Source organism: Hippocampus zosterae, chromosome 18 (assembly GCF_025434085.1).
Source record: "Hippocampus zosterae strain Florida chromosome 18, ASM2543408v3, whole genome shotgun sequence".
NCBI lineage: Eukaryota > Metazoa > Chordata > Actinopteri > Syngnathiformes > Syngnathidae > Hippocampus > Hippocampus zosterae.
The window spans coordinates 13488286-13510205 of record NC_067468.1 but is presented as its reverse complement, the minus strand read 5'-3'; the positions used below and the strand labels follow the sequence as shown (position 1 = coordinate 13510205).

The 21920-nt window shown below is 46.9% G+C and overlaps 1 protein-coding gene across 1 annotated transcript in view; it reads right to left on the bottom strand.

Annotated features, from left to right (window-relative positions):
* The window catches only part of LOC127590768 (potassium/sodium hyperpolarization-activated cyclic nucleotide-gated channel 1), a 49803-nt gene that overhangs the window by 24194 nt on the left and 3689 nt on the right, over positions 1-21920 (bottom strand). The window contains exons 2-3 of the mRNA XM_052050196.1: positions 19544-19967; positions 1837-1998 (exon numbers count right to left, since the gene is read on the bottom strand). Of these exons, the coding sequence (XP_051906156.1) occupies positions 1837-1998; positions 19544-19967 (586 nt within the window). The remainder of the gene's footprint in view (positions 1-1836; positions 1999-19543; positions 19968-21920) is intronic.

Genomic DNA, 21920 nt, shown 5'->3' with positions numbered 1-21920 from the left:
ATCGGTGTATTCACACTTCTCCAAAACACAGCTTCCGCTCGAAGTGGGGATCCTAACAAATGAGGTGAACACAGCAAATGTATTCAAGCGGCTTGTTCTAATTAAACCTCGCATGCATGCTGGCAAATAAGCAACGCGGTTGAATATTCATACGCAGCGGACGCTTTTGTTTTGTTGTTTTGTTTTTGTTTGACCCCCCCCCCTGTGCTTTGAACAGGCAACCTAGAATGCCTTTGAAGTTTTGGACAAGGAGGAGACAAGCGCCCCTGAACAGGCCCAATCGCACTCTCACCTGACGGCAGCATTATCTTATCTCCCGATTAGGTCAATGCGGGCGCTCGGGACTAAGAAGCTACTCTGGGGGGCCATTAGTCAAGCTGATAACGCGGCTACAGGCCCACTCGCCACTATCGCCAGTCCTCGCTGGCCCGAATTCTCCTTCGTGCTCGACACCATGCATCCGGGCCACATGACCATCGATTCCGAAAGCCTGTTTCTATCCCGCCAGTGTCCAGAGGAGTTGGACACTTCCGTTGGCTCTACACAAACTTTTGCACTGTCAACACCAGTGTGACCGACTTCAACCCCTTTTGTACAAAAATAAAATAAAATAAAATAAAATAAAATAAAATAAAAAGGGCGGCCCGGTATCCAGTGGTTAGCATGTCAGCTTCACAGTGCAGAGGTACCGGGTTCGATTCCAGCTCCGGCCTCCCTGTGTGGAGTTTGCATGTTCTCCCCGGGCCTGCGTGGGTTTTCTCCGGGTGCTCCGGTTTCCTCCCACATTCCAAAAACATGCGTGGCAGGCTGATTGGACGCTCTAAATTGTCCCGAGGTGTGAGTGTGAGTGCGAATGGTTGTTCGTTTCTGTGTGCCCTGCGATTGGCTGGCAACCGATTCAGGGTGTCCCCCGCCTACTGCCCGAAGACTGCTGGGATAGGCTCCAGCACCCCCCGCAACCCTGTGAGGATCAAGCGTCTCGGAAGATGAATGAGATGAATGAAGAAAATAAAATAAAGATTTTGAATGCTTTTAAAATTTGGATGCAGGGATGGGGGTGTGTGTGTGTGGGGGGGGGGGGGGGGGTTACTGGCTCAAAGGCTCCTGTGCTCACCCCCCTGCCCGAAAGGGGACCAAAAGCCGTTTTCAGCTAATTAAGTCTTTTACATGACTCCATATCGATCTGATGCAGGGTAATAAGTGAGATTTATGCAGAGCGAGAGCGCGCAGTGCAAATTTCGGCGCTGCGTGAGGCTTTTCGGATGACTTTGTCGTCGTTTAATAATGTGCGGCGAGTGGAACGATGCCGCTTGCATACATTACAGTAGCCCGTAATCAGTATGAACGGAGGCGGCCGTTGGAAAAAAAAAAACATTCTCGCGTTTGGCCTTTGAGTGACTCACGCACAGCGAGCTCGGGTTGACGCGAAAAGTAAAGAGACGCGACACTGAGGGAAGTTGACGTTTGCACCTCAAGCCCGCATGCCTCGCGACAGTCGCTTTGCACGCGGGCCGTTTTGTCGGAGGAAGACGCTAGACGAGGAGGCAGGGGATAGCCCGAGGCGAGCGTTTACGAGGCGCTCCGTGTGGAGCCTCGTTCCGGCCCTGCTGAGGAGGCGGAAAGCGGAAGGGGAAAACAGTAAACTAACATCCCCAATGGACCGTGTCACTTTAAGTCAAACCATCCTAAAATCTTGCTCAAGTAGTCTTGGTGAACACTGACACCCAAACCAAGATGGAAAATATCGATCACTTAAGTCTTGCATCGATCACCCGCAAAACACACCCACGGCGGGCACAACGCGACAGAAAAAAAGAGTAAAAGCGTGATACTTACAACCATACCGTTTAGCGACACCCAGCAGTCAGGGGGGAAATCTTGGAGCAGAGGCACCAGGTACTGGAGGCAGCCGTCCCAGTGGCACAGCAGCAGCATCATGCCTATCAAGTTAAAGATTCTTACCACGGCGCTTGCCAGGTCATAGGTCATATGGAAGATCTGCAGCACAGAGAGACGGAGAAAAACAAAACAGAAACGTTGGTTAGGCTGCTTGGGAACAGAATGACAGTTTGTTACTGGCGCTCTTAAAATAGGGGTGACGAAGCGTACATTTTACTGACGCGCTCACCCCTGGAAATATCGATGATCGATGTCCGTGGATGTGTGCTGAGATACTTTTAGGATGATGATTTGGCCAACAACGGCGCCATTGTCGCTCCATTCCGTGGTCGCATTGCCAGTGGTAGGAATGTGTTCGCTAGCTAGTAGCGAACGGGCTAGTCGAAGCTAGCGACACGAGGCTAACCTTATAGCGCCGATTGATATGCTTTATACAGTCGCGTGAGCTTTGAAATTTTTTTTCCTTGCGTTATTCTGTTTCTGTCAGGGTGTCTCTGTGATGAAAAGCCGTTTGGTCCATTTTCGGTAGTCGCGACTTGAAAATTTGTCCAGCTAGCATTAGTGGCAAACCCTGCCATATCCTATGCTACATCCGATATCCTCAAGAACCAAATCACCACCACCCACCATCTCAGAATGATCTCATAATTGAGAGCTTTTTTTTAAATTCTAGGTTAGTTCTTCCATAATTCTAATCATAAAACTGTAATCGTGAAATGCGGACGCCATGATAGCCGATTGGTGCACTTGGCTAATAAGCCCGTCGCAGTCCGGGATCTGCCGAGTGAAATATTTGGTCTAATTGCGATCTATTTTTAAACTCCATGCTTTTACATTTCCCCTCAAAGCGCCCGTTTTAAATTAATCACAGCTGAAATGACGCCTAATTGGGCCTATTTCGTCCGTTAAGTGGCGGATTTCACGTTCACCTCCAAAATGGTGTGAAAACATTAATTCGCATCGAGTGATAAATTAAGACTTGTCAGATGTGGAATTAGAAAAGCCATCGTGGGCTCTTCCACTCATTTGTTCAGTTGGCACATTCCTTTCAGTATATGTTATGATGTTTCATTTCCCAAATAATGACACCATAAGCCCAAAACTGAATACTGTGTGACTGGTTTTGGAATATTTTGAACCTTAATGCTGGCAAAAAGAAATTACGGTCCTAGCCGCAATCGATCCTGAGCACTAATAATGTTTATCAGGCTGTGACAGAAAGACCATAAAACATTTTTTGCATGTCTTACGAGTCTTAGTCGGTTATTGACAGACGCCTGGATTTTGCTGAAATGACCCCGATATGTGCCACCTGAAATAGTTTGACTCTGTATTGTTTTCTCCAAGGTACTAATTAAGTTGTCCGTCAGTGAATAATCAATAAGCATTGATCCTAGTAACCGACACGTCCAACGGTCCAATCACAGCCCAACACGGACAGACGCAGGTGGTTTAAAATCTCTTTGAATGGTCATCCTCTCCACTGCAGTCCGTTGTGACTGTCCCGTGACCTTTCTGCAACTAAAGGACAGCGACCACGTACACACACAGACATAAGGAGGGGGGTGCGGGGGGGGGGGGGAGAACAAGAGGGCTGGGCTGTTGCTCAGATCCCTCCATGGTTCAACTCCTCCGCTGGGACATACAGCGCGCTGCCCCGCAAGGCTAAAATTAGCCACTAGCATATGCCAAGAGGAGAGCGCTCGTCGCAAACGCACCCTGAATCTCTTTGGCTGTCTTTTATTCTTAATTTAGCAAAACTCTCCCGGCCGCTCGCTCGCTCGCTCCGTTTGCCTCCACGTTCATCACTGGCTGATGAACTTAATGAGACGGAACAAGTGACATAGAGAAAGTCGGGAAACAAAAACGAAGCGGGAACGGTGGGGGAACTGAAGGCAGATATTCCGGATTGTTTCTGGGTGGATGGGGAAATGAGCAGAGGCTCTTTGTGATTGTATGGGAGGGGCACGTTGCGAAGAACTAAACCCCAATGTAAATTGAGCCATTCATTTTTCTCTTGGCTGACGAGGCTTGTTTACAAGTGTTTCCAAGTCTTGGAAAAAAAAAACGGTTTAAATTTTTCCATTAAAAGTTTCCATGAATTTTCACGAGAACTAGGATCGATTTAGTGTTCTCGTGTGTGTGTGTGTGTGTGTGTGTGTGTGTGATCCTCCAGAAAATGCTCCACTGAGAAAAAAGTGATGGCACCGTTTTGGAGGATTTACGGGTCAACGAAAGGTTGCATGCAAGGTGATGCGAGGATTATCGGCAGACGGCTGCAAAATCTGTTACATGTTTATCCTTTCATTGTCATGTAAATATGTCAAAGGAAGAAGTCAAATGAAGATGCAGTCAGGTGAGACCAGAGCTCACGGGTGGGCGGTAATTGAGAGTGAAAGTAAGCTTCTCTTCCTGAGAGGTTTTTCACCAAATTTGCAGGAGCGGCTTTGCCGGAAAGCCTCGCGAGCTGCGGGGTCATCCCTCCCCGAGGACATCAAGGAAATATGTCGAAACTCATGAGTGGCGTGTGGAATTTGTTTAGCTCACAATGTCATGGGTTCTAATACTAGAGGGAGCGCATCCTAACAAAGGGTTTTGGATGAGTGGTCTCGGTCGAGGCGAGCTTCGTTATGATGAAGGTGTCCATTAGGGGAGCTTTCCCTTTGGAAAGTGGGATGCACTCATTTGTGGAGAAATGCTTAGGTTGCTAAAGTGCCTGTGAAAACAAAAGATTTTCAAATGGAGTTAAAAATGGAGCTGGGAAGGGGGTGGGGCAGCAAAAGAGGCAGAAATACCGTTCTTTTTGTTTTTTTTCATGAGGGTTCATTTATCGGGCAGAACAGCGAATGAGAAGGTTTGCATGTCTGCCTCAACGTTCTGAAATTCAGGGTTCAAAATATGCACGTTAGCTTCTTCGCATGTTTTTAAACCATGCATGGTCGGTTCAAAATTTGAAATGATCTGTAGGTGTGAATATGAGTGTAAATGGTGTTTGTCTATATGTGCCCTGCAATTAATTGGCAATCAGGTCATAAATACAAACAATCCAATTAAAAAAATGAGTAGTGTACAGTTATAACTGAGCATCTTTCTGGGATTGGAGGCGAATGGGGTTGGCTGTGTTAATGCCCACTACGGCGCAAACTGCCCCTTTTTTTGTTTGTTTTGTTTTTTGACGGTTTGCATACATCTGTGAAATTACCAATAGCTGAAAATTAAGGATCAAACAATCAATTCCAACAGGTACGATGCTGAAATGACGGCTTTTTCTCGTACGGATATAATTGCCACAAGATGGCAGCAAAGAACTACACGAAGTGAGGCAATTTGCTTCATCACAGTTCCTTGGCACCAAGATCTCCCAAGATGGCGCCAAAGCAATACGGTTAGATTAGACAGGACTATGGCCTGAGCACAAAAACATAATTTTTCATAGTTCAGAAAAGAAAAAATTGTGAATAGGTGAATTTTCAAAGAGCAAATTGTGCATATGTGGAGAACAAGTTAAGAGTGAATCAAGAGCGGTGCACACCCTTTGGTCTCATTAGCTTGCAAAATGGGATTCATCAACAACCACATCCACACAACTGACTGGATTCTTGACAATCCAATTATTGGTGAGCACATCCTTATTATACGATGCCGTCCGCATTACAAGGGCACAGGAGAAGATGGCAGTCGACCAAAAGCTGCGTGCCCACCGCACAAATATAATCAAGTCGGATTTCATGGCCGCTAGAAGCAATCTCCGTCTTACGTGAGACCAGCATCGAGGTGACGCTGACAGGCAGCCAAAAGCACGGCCAAAACACCGCGGCCTGACGTCAGCAAAACAGAGGCTTATGGTGCGCCCGGCTCCACTTTGACCAGGGGCAAGGGCAGAGGTCAGCATAATCCTCTAATACAGCAGAGACAAAGAGCCAAGATGTGATGTGATAGCAGCAAAGGGTCACACGGCGGTACGGGCCGGCCAGCTCGCTCCCGTCGGGAGCACTTTCGCCAGCGTTGCGCATTGTCGGCCTGTAGGCCCTTTGCAATTGATGGACTACGGCTCATGCACGAGCAACCTGTGGCTTTTGGATGGACTTTTTTTTCTTTTATTGTACATCCACTATACCAAAACAAGTCATCATATGAAATTAGCGAAGGTTGGATGTAAGGGACCTCTACTGTTGTACCCCCCCTCCAAAAAAAAAAAATTAAAAGCATCGTTCAGCTGCATTTACTGCATTTTGCCTTCTTGTCAAACAGTACGAAATCGACCACGTGCACGCTTCCCTCCAAGAAATAATAATGGATGACTAACACACGGTAGACCATTAACAATGAATGGGGGCTCAAGAGTTCAAAGCAAACTGTTTGCTTAAGGAAGCTATTTAGCATGCAAATGTGTCTGGTGGAAAAGAATGAAGGGGACGGGACAAAGACTTCAAACTGCACATTGGGCTACATTGTTGAGGTAATAAAGCCCCGAGACTTCATTGAAAGGCAGATGGGTGATGGATGGAGTCATTAAATGCGGAAAACAAGGCACCAGCTAACCGCCAAAGAAACAGCACAGCATCCATATTGTATTATTAAACAACTCTTGACCACATGAGAGAGAGAGAGAGAGAGAGAGAGAGAGAGAGAGAGAGAGAGAGATAGAGAGAGAGAGACAGAGAGAGAGACAGAGAGAGAGAGAGAGAGAGAGAGAGAGAGAGAGAGAGAGAGAGAGCATTCGTCTTAACCAATTTTGTAAATGTAGTTTCAGTCATCGTTTTTGCTATTTCATTGAACAACAACAATGTAACGTTTTCCTATTTTTTCCCAATTCTACCCATTGTTATTTCATTCGTTTTCGCTCGCAATGTCGAAGTGTGTTGAGGAGCTTCACTTCAACAAAAGCTGGGTTTTGCCACCAGCAGTTGTGGCACCGCTAAGCTTTTTTGGCGAAAGGTGAAGTTCACTTTCCCCTTGGGATATAACGACAATGCCTGATATCGCGAGACTAAAATTACCACGAATATTGTCGCCGTCATGTCACCATATTTCTGGCAGCACATCTTTGGAAAAAAAAAAAGGCCAGATTGTTTGGCATTAGTGCAGCTCTAGCACCCTCCGGTGGTTAATTTATTAGTGCAGTTTAGTTTGAATTAGGCATGTTTTGGCCACCTACCTATGTTTACACACGCTAATCGGCAGACATAGAGGAATGTAAGACACACACACCGAGTATGAGGGTTTTTTTTTTCCACATTTCAGTTTTTATTTTATATCGCCGAACTCCCCACATTATCGTGATAATTATCCTGTCATGACGCTCCGATATCATTCCTTCCCTACTTTCCCCCGCTTATTAAGTCATTGAAAATACAACAATTAACTTGTAATTCACAAATGGATGTTTAGACCTCAAGTCATCCTTAAGTAATGACGAGTGAAAAAGTGGGAGCAGCTGTGTTCCGTGGGACAAAGCGCTCTGTGTTGCACCCTTTTCTGTGATGGTCAGCAAAATTATTGTTGTAACCCGCACGAAGCACATCTTCGGCGCCGAGCCTCGTTCGCTCTTGCCCGCCGCCTCACCCGTTCGTTCTCAATCTATTTTGGTCGTGTGAGCGTGATAACCTCACCACTCGTGTTCTGCTTTTATAATCTGCGGGCGAGTTCGCATTTGGACGGTTCGCGTGCAGTTTGGAGCCATTGCGTTGGGAATGAACGCAAGGCCGGAACATTTGCATGCGCCGAATCACATGGCGATGCTGCTCGGCGGAAGAAGAAAGAAAAAAAAAGCTCAGATTTATTCTTGTAGAATGGCAGATTTTTTTTCTTGTAATATAAAGACTTTAATCTTTAAAATTATAAATTGCCCTCGCTTGCTACTATGTATATTCTTGTTTAACTGCATTTACGAACCGAAAAAAAATGCTCGTGATATCCAGGCCATGTTTGTTTGATATGTTTTTATAAATCTTGCATGTCTCTCTCGGCACGGGCACCTGACAACTCATCGTCACAGCGGGAAGAAAAAGCGAAGACGAGACACAGGAAGCAAGATTTGAGCGGACATATTGTCTGAAAAGCTGCCAGCGGGGCCGAGAACAACTGTTTTCCCACTTGACCCATTTTCTCTCTCGCAATTGTTACGCAAGTTGGTTTCGGCACGACAGTTTGACAACATCATCATTCCAGGAAGTCAGTTAGCGTTCTTTGTGCGTCATGCACGACATGAGGAGAAATTGCAATAAACACTCAGTTGCAGTCGTTCTATCACGTCAATATAAAATATCTACACACACAAAAAAGGCCAAATAAAAGTCATTTGAGGGCTTTCTATAGTCAAAGCTCATAAAATGTTGACGGCGTGCTTATCCTTGTGAAAATGTACATTTTGTGCCTCCCAAAATTTGCTGTTGAAGCTTTCCAGAATTTTGTTGAAAATTCAGCCCTGGAAGAATACAAATCGGCAACATGGAATTTGGTAGGCATATTTAGGATGAGGAGAACCACAAAAAAAAGCTCAGAATGTCATAACGTGGCCATTTTGGCCACTTCAGGAAGTCCTTTCAAAGACAAACGCATCCTGGAAAATTGATCTGATTGCAACAAAATAAAAATGACAGTACACACACTAGCCAGATGGAGAATGTCTCAAATTTTGGGATGCTTTGCATTCATGTCCCAAAGATGATCCAATAATGTATGGAAAATAATCTTCCCCTCACGCAAGACATTGCTTCATTTTTTTTGGTGTCATTTCCTCCAAAAAGAACCTCCAAAAGGTGACCCAGAAACGTCTTGCAACAAACAAAAAAACTTGAGAAAATAAATACAGCATGACGGAAAGAGAAGTGCTGTTTTTGCAAATACGTCTGTCACCGAGGCAGGAGAAGAAGGGAATGGTTTGAGCCTAAGTTGTGTTTGTGCTAAGAAGGCAGTCGGAGTGGATTAGTGCCCATGTGAGAGCAGGAAGGATTTGACTGGATTGTACAGGATGACCCTGCTGTGCTCATGTTAACATCAGGAAGATGAACCCTTCCCGCCATCGCGTACACAGGAAAGCGGGCGTCCTCAAAGGCAATGTACGGTCCCACAGTATGAGTCCAGGTATAGCAAGTCGCTAGGCGCAGGCGCAGGCGCAGGCGATCCGCCCTCTGCCCACAGGGGCTCAAGTTGAATGTGAGCCGTCTTTAGTAGATGTAGGTAAGCGGCATCGCCCTTCTCATGACGGAGGCGTCAATACCGGTACCGGAATTGACATTGGTCTGAGCTGTTACTCATTCAAAAAAAGAAAAAAAAGAACCAATACCAAGACAGGGCGGCCCGGTAGTCCAGTGGTTAGCACGTGAGCTTCACAGTGCAGAGGTACCGGGTTCGATTCCAGCTCCGGCCTCCCTGTGTGGAGTTTGCATGTTCTCCCCGGGCCTGCGTGGGTTTTCTCCGGGTGCTCCGGTTTCCTCCCACATTCCAAAAACATGCGTGGCAGGCTGATTGAACACTCTAAATTGTCCCTAGGTGCGAGTGTGAGCGTGGATGGTTGTTCGTTTCTGTGTGCCCTGCGATTGGTTGGCAACCGATTCAGGGTGTCCCCCGCCTACTGCCCGGAGACAGCTGGGATAGGCTCCAGCACCCCCCGCGACCCTAGTGAGGATCAAGCGGTTAGGAAGATGAATGAATGAATGAATGAATACCAAGACAACGCTACATCACCCTTCCAGGCAGTGGCCATACAAGCCATGTAATTTCCCGCAAGACTTAGCATGGCAACTTTACTCGCTAGTGTTGGTACTGTGAAACCCCGATCTAGTGCGATCGTTATTATAATGTGACGGTTTCCATGGAGGCGGCCCGGTGGTCCAGTGGTTAGCGCTTTTGATCTCACAGTGCAGAGGTACCGGGTTCATTTCCAGCTCCGGCCTCCCCGTGTGGAGTTTGCATGTTCTTACCGGTAATGTGTGGGTTTTCTCCGGGTACTTCGGTTTTCTCCCACATTCTACAAACATGCATGGCAGGCTGATTGAAAATCTTAAATTGTCGCTAGGCGTGAGTGTTAGCGCAGATGGTTGTTCATCTCTGTGTGCCCCCCAACCCCCGTTCCACCCCGCGGATCGGAAAATGGATGGATTGGTGGATGAATGGTTTTCCATAGAATGGCAGTTGATCTAATGTTGATCATTACCTTAGCAAAATGGCAACTTAATGCCGTTTTGATTGGTGTAAACGCCTACCGAGAATGACTAAATGATGATGATGATCGCAGGGGCAACGTCGGCAGAGAGATGGCGCCCGCTTGAGCAAATCAAGCGCAACATTAACTCTCGGGAAGTGAAAACGCAAAGCGCTAATAGGCGTCATTACAGAGACAAGCGCCGCACGTCTTCATCTGATAATAAAACCATTTAAGGACCGTGCGGAGAATCTGTTTACAGTGCAAAGATCAGCAGAATACACCAAGCCCCACTGACTGTGGTCGGAGTGTCCCCCCCTCCCCGCCCCCCCAGCCCTCTTTCCTCCACCTTGGCGGGCCAGCCACCTCCGTCCAACAAAAATAAACCAGATTAGCCTAATCGCCACACTTATCACTTCAGCCTGCCCTCGCAAGACCATTGCTGTCATCCGTCTGCTTACTGTTGCGTGTACACTATGCAGCAGAACGGGTGTGGGTGAGTGGGGATATCCCGCAGTCAACGTTTTTAAAACAAACAAACAAACAAACAAACAAAACACAAAAAAAACATGAGTGCACGCGCTTCAAATTTGGTGGCAGCAATTTAGACAGTTTGGTTGACGCTAAAATGGTTGTCTCAAAGCAAAATGCCAGGGCTTGACTACTTGGGTCGTTTTTGTTGTGTTTTGTTTTGTTTTGTCACGGTATCCAAATCCCTTGCTCTGTGCTCTGAAGTGAAACATGCTCCGGGGGCCTAATAAGAATATAAAAAGGTGAGTGATTGAGCTTGCCAACACGCCCAAACATTTTTTACAGGCCTGCAAAATTTGGTGCGGTTTGAGGAATTTGAAATTCCTGATAAGAATGATGAAAAAATGTGACTTTAGAATGGACTTTGGAGCGGTGGACACAAAATCAAAAGTACATATACGCTTGGTGCGGATGCTAAAAATAAAGCAGCAGCTGCTGGACAACGAAGCAGATGCTGATCGAGTGCGACTGCTCGGGGGCTGTCGAAACACTTGCACTCCTGCGGCCCCGGATAACAGAGGAGTGCATCTTTAAAAACAAACCAAAAAAAATGACTGATCCATAATAATTTTTGTATGTCCTGAAAATGCTGATCATTACATTTCAGAATCTATATTAGTTTGTTTTGTCCATATACCGCGCAAGACTTTTCCTTCCTCTGGATCTGTCCTTCTTTTCCGCTCTCCGACGCTAACGAATCAGAAACACAAAAGACACAGCAGAGGAATTCAACTTGACACTTCGAAGGGGCGTCATACTCTTATTGGATCGCGCCTTGACGTAATTGCCTTTGACTCACGTCCGTTTTACCGAAGACTGCGGCGTTAGCTTCTCAAAGGTACCGATTAGCGTGTTAGCTAACTTATGCTAGTTGCTTGTGATCAAGGGGATACATTTCATGCGTGTCATTTTAACATTTTCTTATTACATCAGTAATTTGATAATTGTGTGACAGACACAGCATTGTTTTTTTTTTTACAGAGGGGCGCGCACTCAGTCACGGAAACTCAAGATTAAGGCAATCTCACACCGTCCATCTGTCGAATTCATGTGGTTCCGATTTGGTGGCGATTAAATAAAATTGTTTCGGAAGGGCCTGGCAAAAAAATGTCACACTTGACCGTTGTCTTTTCGGATTTCATGGTGAGTCATCAAAGCTACGCTCACACAAGAATCAAAAATAGCAACAGTTTGGTAACTTTACGTCACCCATCCGGCATCGTCAGCAATCAGACAAAATCTCCAAGACAGGTCGACCCCTGCGGACAACTTGAGATGAACCCAAAACTCCTCACGGGTATTTAATTTTAAGAGCGTGCTTCTGGTTTCTAACGGCATTCTGTTAGATTCAACACTGCCCGTAAAAATCAATCAAGGTTTTAGGGTTCAAATCCAAACTGCTTTCGGTAAAGAGGAGAGGGGAAAAAAAAAAATGGAGTCTCTCGGGTGGCAAGTGGCTGAGATTTTCCGCCCCTCGGGCCTGAGAAGCGTGAGCTGCCCCCGCCAGCGAAGCGAGGCAAGGCGAGCGAGATTGCCACTTGAGGCACATTATGTTCATCGTCATACGGGAAGGGAGGGTGAGGTGGGGGGGGGGGGGGGGGTTAGGGGTGGCTTGACAGCACTTTCAGTACACGTGCCGTGAAGTCCATTCGGCTGTAGTCTACTTAGTGACGGTCTTTCTTTATGCATTAAAGAGTCAACGGCAGCAGCAGGACGGGGAAAGATTAGAATAACGGGCCTTCAAATGTTCCTATTTCTTTTCAAATAATTGGCGCGATAAGCAGATGACGTCATCACTCGCGGCGCAAATCTTCGACTGACTTGCGCCACCGCCAAAAACAACCTCATGCAAATGACACGGGAATGTGCTGAATACATATACATCTCGTCAAACGTTTGTCCAATCGTGTGAGTGAAAACACACACACACACACACATTATATAATAAATGAAAGTGAACATGGGCCGCCCGATAGTCCAGTGTGGTTAGCAGGTCGGCTTCACAGTGCAGAGGTACCAGGTTCGATTCCAGCTCCGGTGTGTGGAGTTTGCATGTTCTCCCCGGGCCTGCGTGGGTTTTCTCCGGGTGCTCCGGTTTCCTCCCACATTCCAAAAACATGCGTGGCAGGCTGATTGAACACTCTAAATTGTCCCTAGGTGTGAGTGTGAGCGTGGATGGTTGTTCGTCTATGTGTGCCCTGCGATTGGCTGGCAACCGATTCAGGGTGTCCCCCGCCTACTGCCCGGAGACGGCTGGGATGGGCTCCAGCACCCCCCGCGACCCTAGTGAGGATCAAGCGGTACGGAAGATGAATGAATGAATGCGAACATAAGAATGTAAAAACAATAAGATGACAAAACGGGCCCCTCTCGCTGTTCTCGTCGGATAAGAAAGAGGACGCCCATGGAGGTTCTGAGCGCTGATGAAAAACGCACAAGTCGAGCATGAAGAGCGGCCGGCGGTCGAGTCACTGTTGCGTAGAAGAGTGATCGGCCCCTTTGGGCAGCGCCAATGCAATGTAATAGTATCACCTCTGCACTTTAATCAAGCTGTATGTATCCAAGCGTGGCCTTTCGCGAACTAATGGAAAAGCTCATGAGCTAAGTGTAGCAACACGCTAAGAGTCACCCCTTCATCACCTCATCTCAAGCCGTCTAGAACCGCCAGCGTCTTGAAACAAGTCCACTGCTTGGCCAAAAGCAGCATCGCCATCGAGTCCGCTTTCTCGTTCACACTGATTCATTGAGCCGAAGTCTACTTTGTCTGAATGTATCGCCCTCGGAACCGATGGAACGTACACGCTGCAGATTGCAGAAACGACGACTCGACGCGGCGCGCTCCCTTGAGAGAATTCAAATGTTGTTCGTATTGATCTATGTTGCCTTTCAGTGGACGTGATTTATTCTACCGCCTCGGCGTTGTCGGATTGCATTCTGCTGTTGTCGACAAGGCTACTCAAGGCCATGGAGGCGGGTAAAGAAATAAATACAGGTACCAAACACGGTGCCTCTTTTATTTTTTATTTTTTGCCTGACATAAACCGCTGATAGTTTTGTTCCCATTAAATCGACTTCATCGATTCCACCGCCACGTCGTGACTCATTGCAGAAATCGGGCGAACGTAGACGGGCGAACAGATCCTAATAAGAGCCACAAACAAATTTGGCTACCGTTGACTGCCGCGCGGCCATTTTAAGCTATGGCTGCTCAATGCAAAGAAATAACACCCAAAAACTTTTTTGGGGGGAGGGGGGGGGGGTAAAAATCGATTCCTACTGCTTCGTTTTCAAAGAGCGCACCAGTTTGCGCACCCGAGCCGGCACGCGCCACTCCGAGGCGACGCGATTTGATAGCTCCTCACGCTAACATGATGCATGGCAGACTCACACGCGCGACACCCACGCGCACAAAAGACATCACATCCAATCACGTCGCACCGCAGGAAACACACACCGTGTGTCCTGCCACTAAATGGCATTTGAGCGCACATGCTAATGAGGTCGGGCTGCCTCTTTTAAATGTCACCGGCTGGCATGTGTGATCTATGCAATGTGTACTCTTGCAAAGATTCGGCGCATCTGTGGAATTAATAGCAAGTAGCCGGCCCTTTAAATAGAACACGCGTTGGGCACATGGGACTCCAAAATGCTGAATTCGTGTATGTGTGTGTGTGTGTGTTTGAGAAGACGGTCAGAGAATACTTCAGTGGACGGCAAATGCAGTGGACTGTAATGCAGTTAGAAGTCATTTAGATACTCGGCTCAGCTAGCTCACATTTTCCTTCTTGCGGATCGATTGAACGAGCGGCAGTAAATCTTTTCAATAACAGCCCAAGATCCGAATCACCTTCATCCAACACAAACACTTAGGTCAGGCCGTCTTGACGCAATTTCAAACCTCCCCCACGGTCTTTAAATCAATCGTCAAATTGGCAACGATCGGTAATCCGCCTTTCCCGGAAAATGTGCGGTGACACGACGCGGCTATGCTACGCTTGCTCTCCTTGCAGTGACGACCAGTTGGTGGAAATCGTTACGGAGTACAGGAGGGGGAACGCGTGTCACGTAGCACGGGCATCAACTATGGGTAAGTAATTACATCAACAGTGAGGGATTTTGCTAATGACAGCAGAGAGCGCGGTGACAGAATGTCAAAGCGAAAAGATCGTGGCGATCTACTTGTGAAATGTGACTATTGGTATATGTGGCAAAAAAAAAAATGTGTGAGAGAAAAATTAAAAATCCACTTTGAGAGGGCTAATTTGTGAGTTTTGCCATCCAACTGTAAGATTTAGTGTTTCAAATGAGCTCTGGATGAGGCCATGTAGTCATCCAAAAAGTCAGTCAAGCAAGACGCACGCAACATTTATCATTTGGAAATAAAATGAAAAATGTATAACAAAAACTGGTCAGTTTTTAATTCACCCCTCCTGTTAGATTTTAACACTGAAACAAGCGCTTGATTAAGAAGCTATGCGCTACAGATAGCTAAGCTAGCGAAATGCCATTTGGACTTTGGCGTGCAAAAGTGTGACAAACATTTTCAATGCGTTTTTTTTTTTTTGCGGCAATTTGGTTTTCTGCCCTGCTGTAAAAATGAACATTAACGAGCCATTCATGAAAATCGACGAGCCATGGATAAAGCCACGTGGCTACCCGCTTATTCAGTGACGCTAGATAAATGCTATTTAACTGTCATATATGTAAATAACTGTGCCCGCGTCTACCCTGACGGGGATCATTTCAGTTTTCCGAATCTGAATATGTGCCACACAAAAAGTCAAAATGAAAATGGGGAAAATGCTATCAGACTACCTCATCTGTGTATCTTCCTATCATATGAAAACGTTTCAAGGGCCCATGCCCAAAATTAAACAGGAAGTCACCCATTTTGGTTTGAAGCTGACTTTTTGGGTGAATTCCAGGGCTAGTACTTGGACGCTCTGCGAAAAGGGAATTCGCCCAAGTGAGCTCCAAATGGAAGCAGGCATCCATGAATTACAAGCCCTTTTTTTTTTTTGTCAATGTTACCTAATGTGGCTGGACGGCATCAAAATTTGATGATCATTTTGAGGTCAGCCACAATCCCAGAATAGATTTGGTTTGACTTTCAATGGTTCAATATTAGCATAAAACATAATAAACTAGTCCGTATATATTTTGGCACACACTGAAAGCAGACAGATTAAACCCGGAGCTGGGGAAAAAAAAAAAAGGTAAAGCTCCTCCCTGGGGGGAGGCCACGCTGCTGCCACCAGCCTGACCTGAGCCAGTGCGGCTGAGCCGGGATATGGCAGCAGGCCCGATGCTGATGCTGATGCTGCTGCTGGTGGTGGGGGTTATGAGCCAGATGTGCCACCGGTACCATCGGCTACACTGCAGTTACATTTACGGTAAATATATTCACCTCTCCAACCCAAATAAAGGAACAAAGGGCAGCCATATTTGCTAAGAAGCATCAGTGGAGTGTGACCGACAGAAGGTGATATCGTTATACTTCCCGTTGGTGATCGCTAATAAAACACTTTGCCATTGTAAAGCTCATTAACCGAAACGCTGACACGATGCCAAAAGCCAAGACATCTGGTGCTAGCTGCGCTAACGTAGCAAGAAACTTTTTCGTTTTCAAACTCGGCTAAATGCGAGTTCGGGATGAAGCCGTCTGGAAAGTCGGACGAATCCATCGAAAGCCTCAACTTCTCGGACGGCCCATGAAAATGAGCCATGAAATAACACAGTGCGGTTGTTAGCACATTAACCGAAAATGCTACTGGTATGACCGTTGTTACTAGCCCACTGCTATGCTAATGAGGCAAGCTTTTTGCTTTTCGGTGATTGTAATAGAAAATTGGGAGCAAGTCAGCCCTTGCTCCTAAATATTACCATCAGACGGGTGATTGTATGCTTTCGCTGATCATTTTTGATTGTTTTTAGTCTTGTGGATTCAAACCTCAAAGCTAAAATGGACAGATGTGTAGGTGATTTTAGCAAGACAAGCTAAGCCCTTATTTGAATGTTTAAATGTGTCCTCTGAAGGCCACCGTATCGTCTTTGAAGTCCAGCTGAAATAAACAAAATCATCACACTTTCCGAATTCCTCTTTTTTCGCTCGCTCGCTCACTCTCTTTTTTTTTTTTATATAATCCCTGTTTGTTTTACTCGGCGTGCCAAATGAGCAGTCAACTGCTCGGCACGACCTTCTCCGCGTAAGCTGCAATTTCCCTGAGCGCTGCACATCGCCATAATTACGTGCGAGCAAACAAACGAATGAATGATTGAGCACACGCGTATGTGCATGGTGGCGTTCCGCTCGCTAACGCCGGCCCCACCGGCGACACACTGCCTGGAAACTCAAGTACGGGCATGAACGACGATTATTCTGGGAGGAGTTGACGGGGAATTTGTGAATAATGAAACTCCTCATTCGTTTTGGCCCCAACCTAATAGGAATCATCAGTCAAAAGCAAGGGACAGGCGTAGTAATCAATTCGCGATTATTCAGTTGTTGATTCATCGCGTTTCGATGAGTACAATTGGAGTGCACAAGCTGGTCTGATTTCGAAACGAGTCCAAAGGTGACATCGATTCTGGGTCGTTGAGCTACATCCAGGTAGACGAACACTATCCAGCGTGGTAACAAATATGAAAATATTTTGAGCTTGTTCTTCAAATAACAAAAATGTTTTGTTGTTTTTTTTTTTTTTGCTCAAATAAAATTATGAAAATTCACACCATTTGAGAAAAACAGACTAAAGTGCGTTAGCATAGCTAAGTGACAGACAGTCCCGTTCTGACTGAGTAAGACTCTTGACGAGGCAGATGGAGCAAAGAGGTGGTGACACAGTGAGGAAGGGGTTCACACGGAAGGACAGTGACGTGCATACCGGATGACGATTTTTATCGTCCGCTTCGGAGTGGGTGACTGGATGGCGCTGACGACGGTTGACTGTATTACGGCATGCATTTGTTTTCCCGCTTTTTTAAACACAAATCCTTTATCCGACCAAACCCCATGTGACAGCTCAGAATTTTTCCCACTCTCCACGCAGCTCCCGCAAACGTGTCGTATCCGTCGATGTGTCGGCGTACGGGATGCGGAAAGGCTACGACATCTCAACGCCTCCGTTTTTTTTTATTGTTCGCTGTATTCTCCCTTACCGAGTGTACAAACAACACTTGCGGGAAGAACATTCATTCATTCCTTCGTTCATTAAGCATCATACTTGTTTGGGGTTGTGGCCTATACCACATTGCCATCCTCCCACACAGACTGCTAGTGGCTCATCTGGAATGCTAATCAGCTTCCCACATAGTTAGCATGCCCAGCACATGGCGACAGCACACTTGGAGGCAGTTGTAAAAAAAAAAAATAATGTACAGCGTATCATAAGATTTTTCATGTTTGTCTAGTGAAGATTGAATGGAAAACCGCACGTATGCCGGCTAGCATTAGCCATTCCATGAAATCAGCGTAGCTTGCTACGCGGCTATGATATAACCTCAAAACATATGCGGCTATAATAAATCCGAGCAAGAATTTTTGTAATGCGACACAGGACTACCGTATATCCAGCACGGTACGTAGCAAAGATATCCAAGGACCGCATTTGATGAGGGTACATCTGCCACTACACACTGGTTTGCTACATGTGAAATAATACATGGATGCGCACGATACGAGGCTAAAGTATATGCAGCATCATTGTGAATTCAACGGATCACACGTCTACAGTGCTTTATATCCAACCCGATGTGGAGCTATGGTATACCCAGCACGATGGTCAACATCTAAAATCATCCCTTGCGTCAATCTATAAATCATAATTGATTCCCTACCCACGACGGTAAGCGATCAATTATAGAAATAGGCTGCCTTACTGGTTTTGAGCACTTTTTACTTTATCGGGTAGCGTCACAAGAGCTTGAAATTGAACTCACGGCCTGGTAGTTTTATCGACACGGACTCATTTAGGGACTTAGCAAAAAAAAAAAAGGCTCCAGACTTCACATAGCAGCCATTTGGACCTTTAGATCAGTGTTTGCTCATGCACAACATGCGCACGAAAAGAACGTCAACTCGCGGTGTGATCTGCATGACGACGACGACAACATTAACAAACAAGGAACAAGGTTGGACAAGGACGCCGAGGATGAGTTGGGAATAAAGAATACAGTAGAGGAATACGTATGCGAAACGGCACGGGGGCCATCCGCTCCAATTAGTCCACTTAAACAAATAAATGCCTCCCTTTTCCCCATCAGGAAAACGTAAGCCTAATTATCTCCGATGAGAGACACTAATATTATCACGCAAGCATTTCATAATGCATTTGTATGAATAAATGCACCCTCCACCCCAATGCTAAGCATTTGTGGACATTTATATATTATAATTGATTGGTAGGGGGGGGGGGGGTGAAACAAACAGTTGAAAAAAAAACGTTTAGTATTATTTCTAAATATTTTGCGAAATAGAACACTCGTCATAATAGAGCCCCCCCTCCCCTCTACCCTCATCCCACCTGCATTTGAGTAAATAAATATGGAGCATCATAACATATCCGAAATGATCGGATGCACCGTACCGTACACGATGTACTGAAGTATATCCTGCATACGATGCAGCCATCGTATAACAGCACACTCGGCGACGCCGTATCCGTCACGATACGGAAAACTCAGTATAAGTGGTAGCGTGCGCTATGGTATGAGTATCAGGATTTGCAGTACACACAGCAACCGTAATCCGATATGATTCGTATCACTGATATCCTACATGGCCACAGTATATCCAGCACGATACGTGGCCGCGGCACACCCGGAACGATACTTGGCTACGGTATCACCCGCACAACGGTATACCAACGAGATACACGATGGCTCCGGCCTACGGACGGACATAATCCACCACCAAACCCTGAGAACAAATACGAGTAGCGCGTTGACGGCCGAAGGTCGCGTACTCACCTCCTCCCACTGATGTATGTATCGGATGAGTCGAGACAGTCTCAACAGGCGCAGCAGGCTGAGGATCTTGGTGAATCGGACGATGCGCAGGGCGCGCGCCGTCTTGTATACCTCCGAGTCGAAGCCTTTCTCCACGATCAAAAAGATATAATCCACCGGTATGGACGACAGGAAGTCCACCACAAACCAGCTCTTCAGGTAGTTCATCTTGATGACCTTGGGGTCAAGGATAATCTCGGAGCTTTCCTCGTTCACGATGCCCGTCCTGAAGTTCATGACCAGATCCACCAGGAAGATGGTGTCCGAGGCCACGTTGAACACCAGCCAGGTGGTGGTGGTCTGCTCTGAGAAGAAGGTTATTCCCACAGGAATGATGATTAGATTCCCCATCATCATGATGAGCATTATCAAGTCCCAGTAGAACCTGCGGAAACGGGCACCTGCGTTAGTATTTGAAGTTCATTCATTCATCTTCCTAACCGCTTGATCCTCACTAGGGTCGCGGGGGGTGCTGGAGCCCATCCCAGCCGTCTCCGGGCAGTAGGCGGGGGACACCCTGAATCGGTTGCCAGCCAATCGCAGGGCACACATAGACGAACAAACATCCACGCTCACACTCACACCTAGGGACAATTTAGAGCGTTCAATCAGCCTGCCATGCATATTTTTGGAATGTGGGAGGAAACCGGAGCACCCGGAGAAAACCCACGCAGGCCCGGGGAGAACATAGAAACTCCACACAGGGAGGCCGGAGCTGGAATCGAACCCGGTACCTCTGCACTGTGAAGCCGACGTGCTAACCACTGGACTACCGGGCCGCCAGTATTTGAAGTTAAAAAATAAATTAATAAATCAATAAAATTGCAAAACGCTACATTTTGGGGGGGGGGGGGGTCCCATCCGCAGTACAGCCGGGACATTAAATGCGGAAATGCAGTATATGGCTTGGCGGAATACACAAAAGGTTCCGATTTCAATCCAGGTATGCCACTGCCCCCCCCCCCCCCTCATGTGAGCCTAACATACGATCGTGACAAATACAGTACAAGAAGTATGGACTATTTCATCCAGACAAACATAACGCTGCCCTTGGTCCAGGCTGTTAGTGGCAATTCGCCAGCCCCTCCGAGCATCCCGGGGGCCGCCGATAAGGTCTGAAAATAGATTGCTTTCAAGGCATTCTATCTAGCGACTAAAAACTCCCACCCTGACGCCATCCTCCGAGGGTGGAAATCGACCAGCTGGCCGGCGAGGGTGGCGGGCGGCTTGCGTTTGCGCTGCCGGGTCTGGTGTCGGCAGTAATGGATCCGTATGAATTCATTAAAGGCGCGGCCTCGGCTTCATAAATACCTGCCGATTGCGCGTCCGATAATTGTCTTCACTTAAAGCTAAATAGCGGCCCTGCGGGCGCTGCAGAAAATAGCAATCTTCGTATGCATGCGTGGCCTTGACTCGGCAAAGAACCTTGAGCGGAGCGTCCGGGGCTATTATTCTTGCGGCCGAGCGCAGCCAAATGGGCCTTGAGCCCGACAGCCGTGTTATTCGTCTTTTACGTGAACAGGTGAAAGGTCGCCCCACCCCCTGCCCCCGAAGAGACAAAAATAATAATAAATGATCATGTTGTATTGCCGCATAGCCGTTTGTGGTTATTCAGGAGATGGTCACCAAAGCGTGACGATGCAGTCAGCCGCACTGCTCTCCCGACATCATTGAATTAAGCGCTTGCTTTCACACTTCAGCCGCAATGCACGCAGCGTCGCACCCGCGCGGGGCAACGGTGCGGGCGTGCCCAGTTAGGACATTGCAGCGATGCATCGTGATCCCGTGTCAACATTTCGTCCACTTTGTAGTCCGACAATCAGGAGCTATAACGGAAACAGAGAGCTGCTCGTTTGTCAAGCAGCTCGGGTAGGCGGCGGAAAAACTTCAGTTGGGGATCGATGGAAGCCGGAGACGCCATTACCTGGTTACGGTTTAGGAGGAGAAAAAACACACACACACACACGCACAAAAGACTGCAAATCACTGCCAACATGTTTGCAATGCGGGCCAAGTGACTTCATTAATTCAGCAGCTTTCTCCACCTTCTGTTCTGAATAAAAGGGTGGAGACAACATCCACCACCACGTTTTTCACTTTCAAAGCGAACATTGCAGCCATACCCGAGTCGGGATGTCACCCGTGTGTAAAGCGCCTTTTACCAAGTTCGGAAAACCCACTGATTTGATTTTTTTTTTTAATCCCCCTTGTCACACTTTTGCATAAATGGCACAAAGATGAAGCAAGATTCTGCTCTCAGATATTATCAAAGCTGTAAGGCAGAAGGGGCGGGGTCAACGTACTGCAAAGCGAGTATCAGAGCCAAAGATGACAAAAG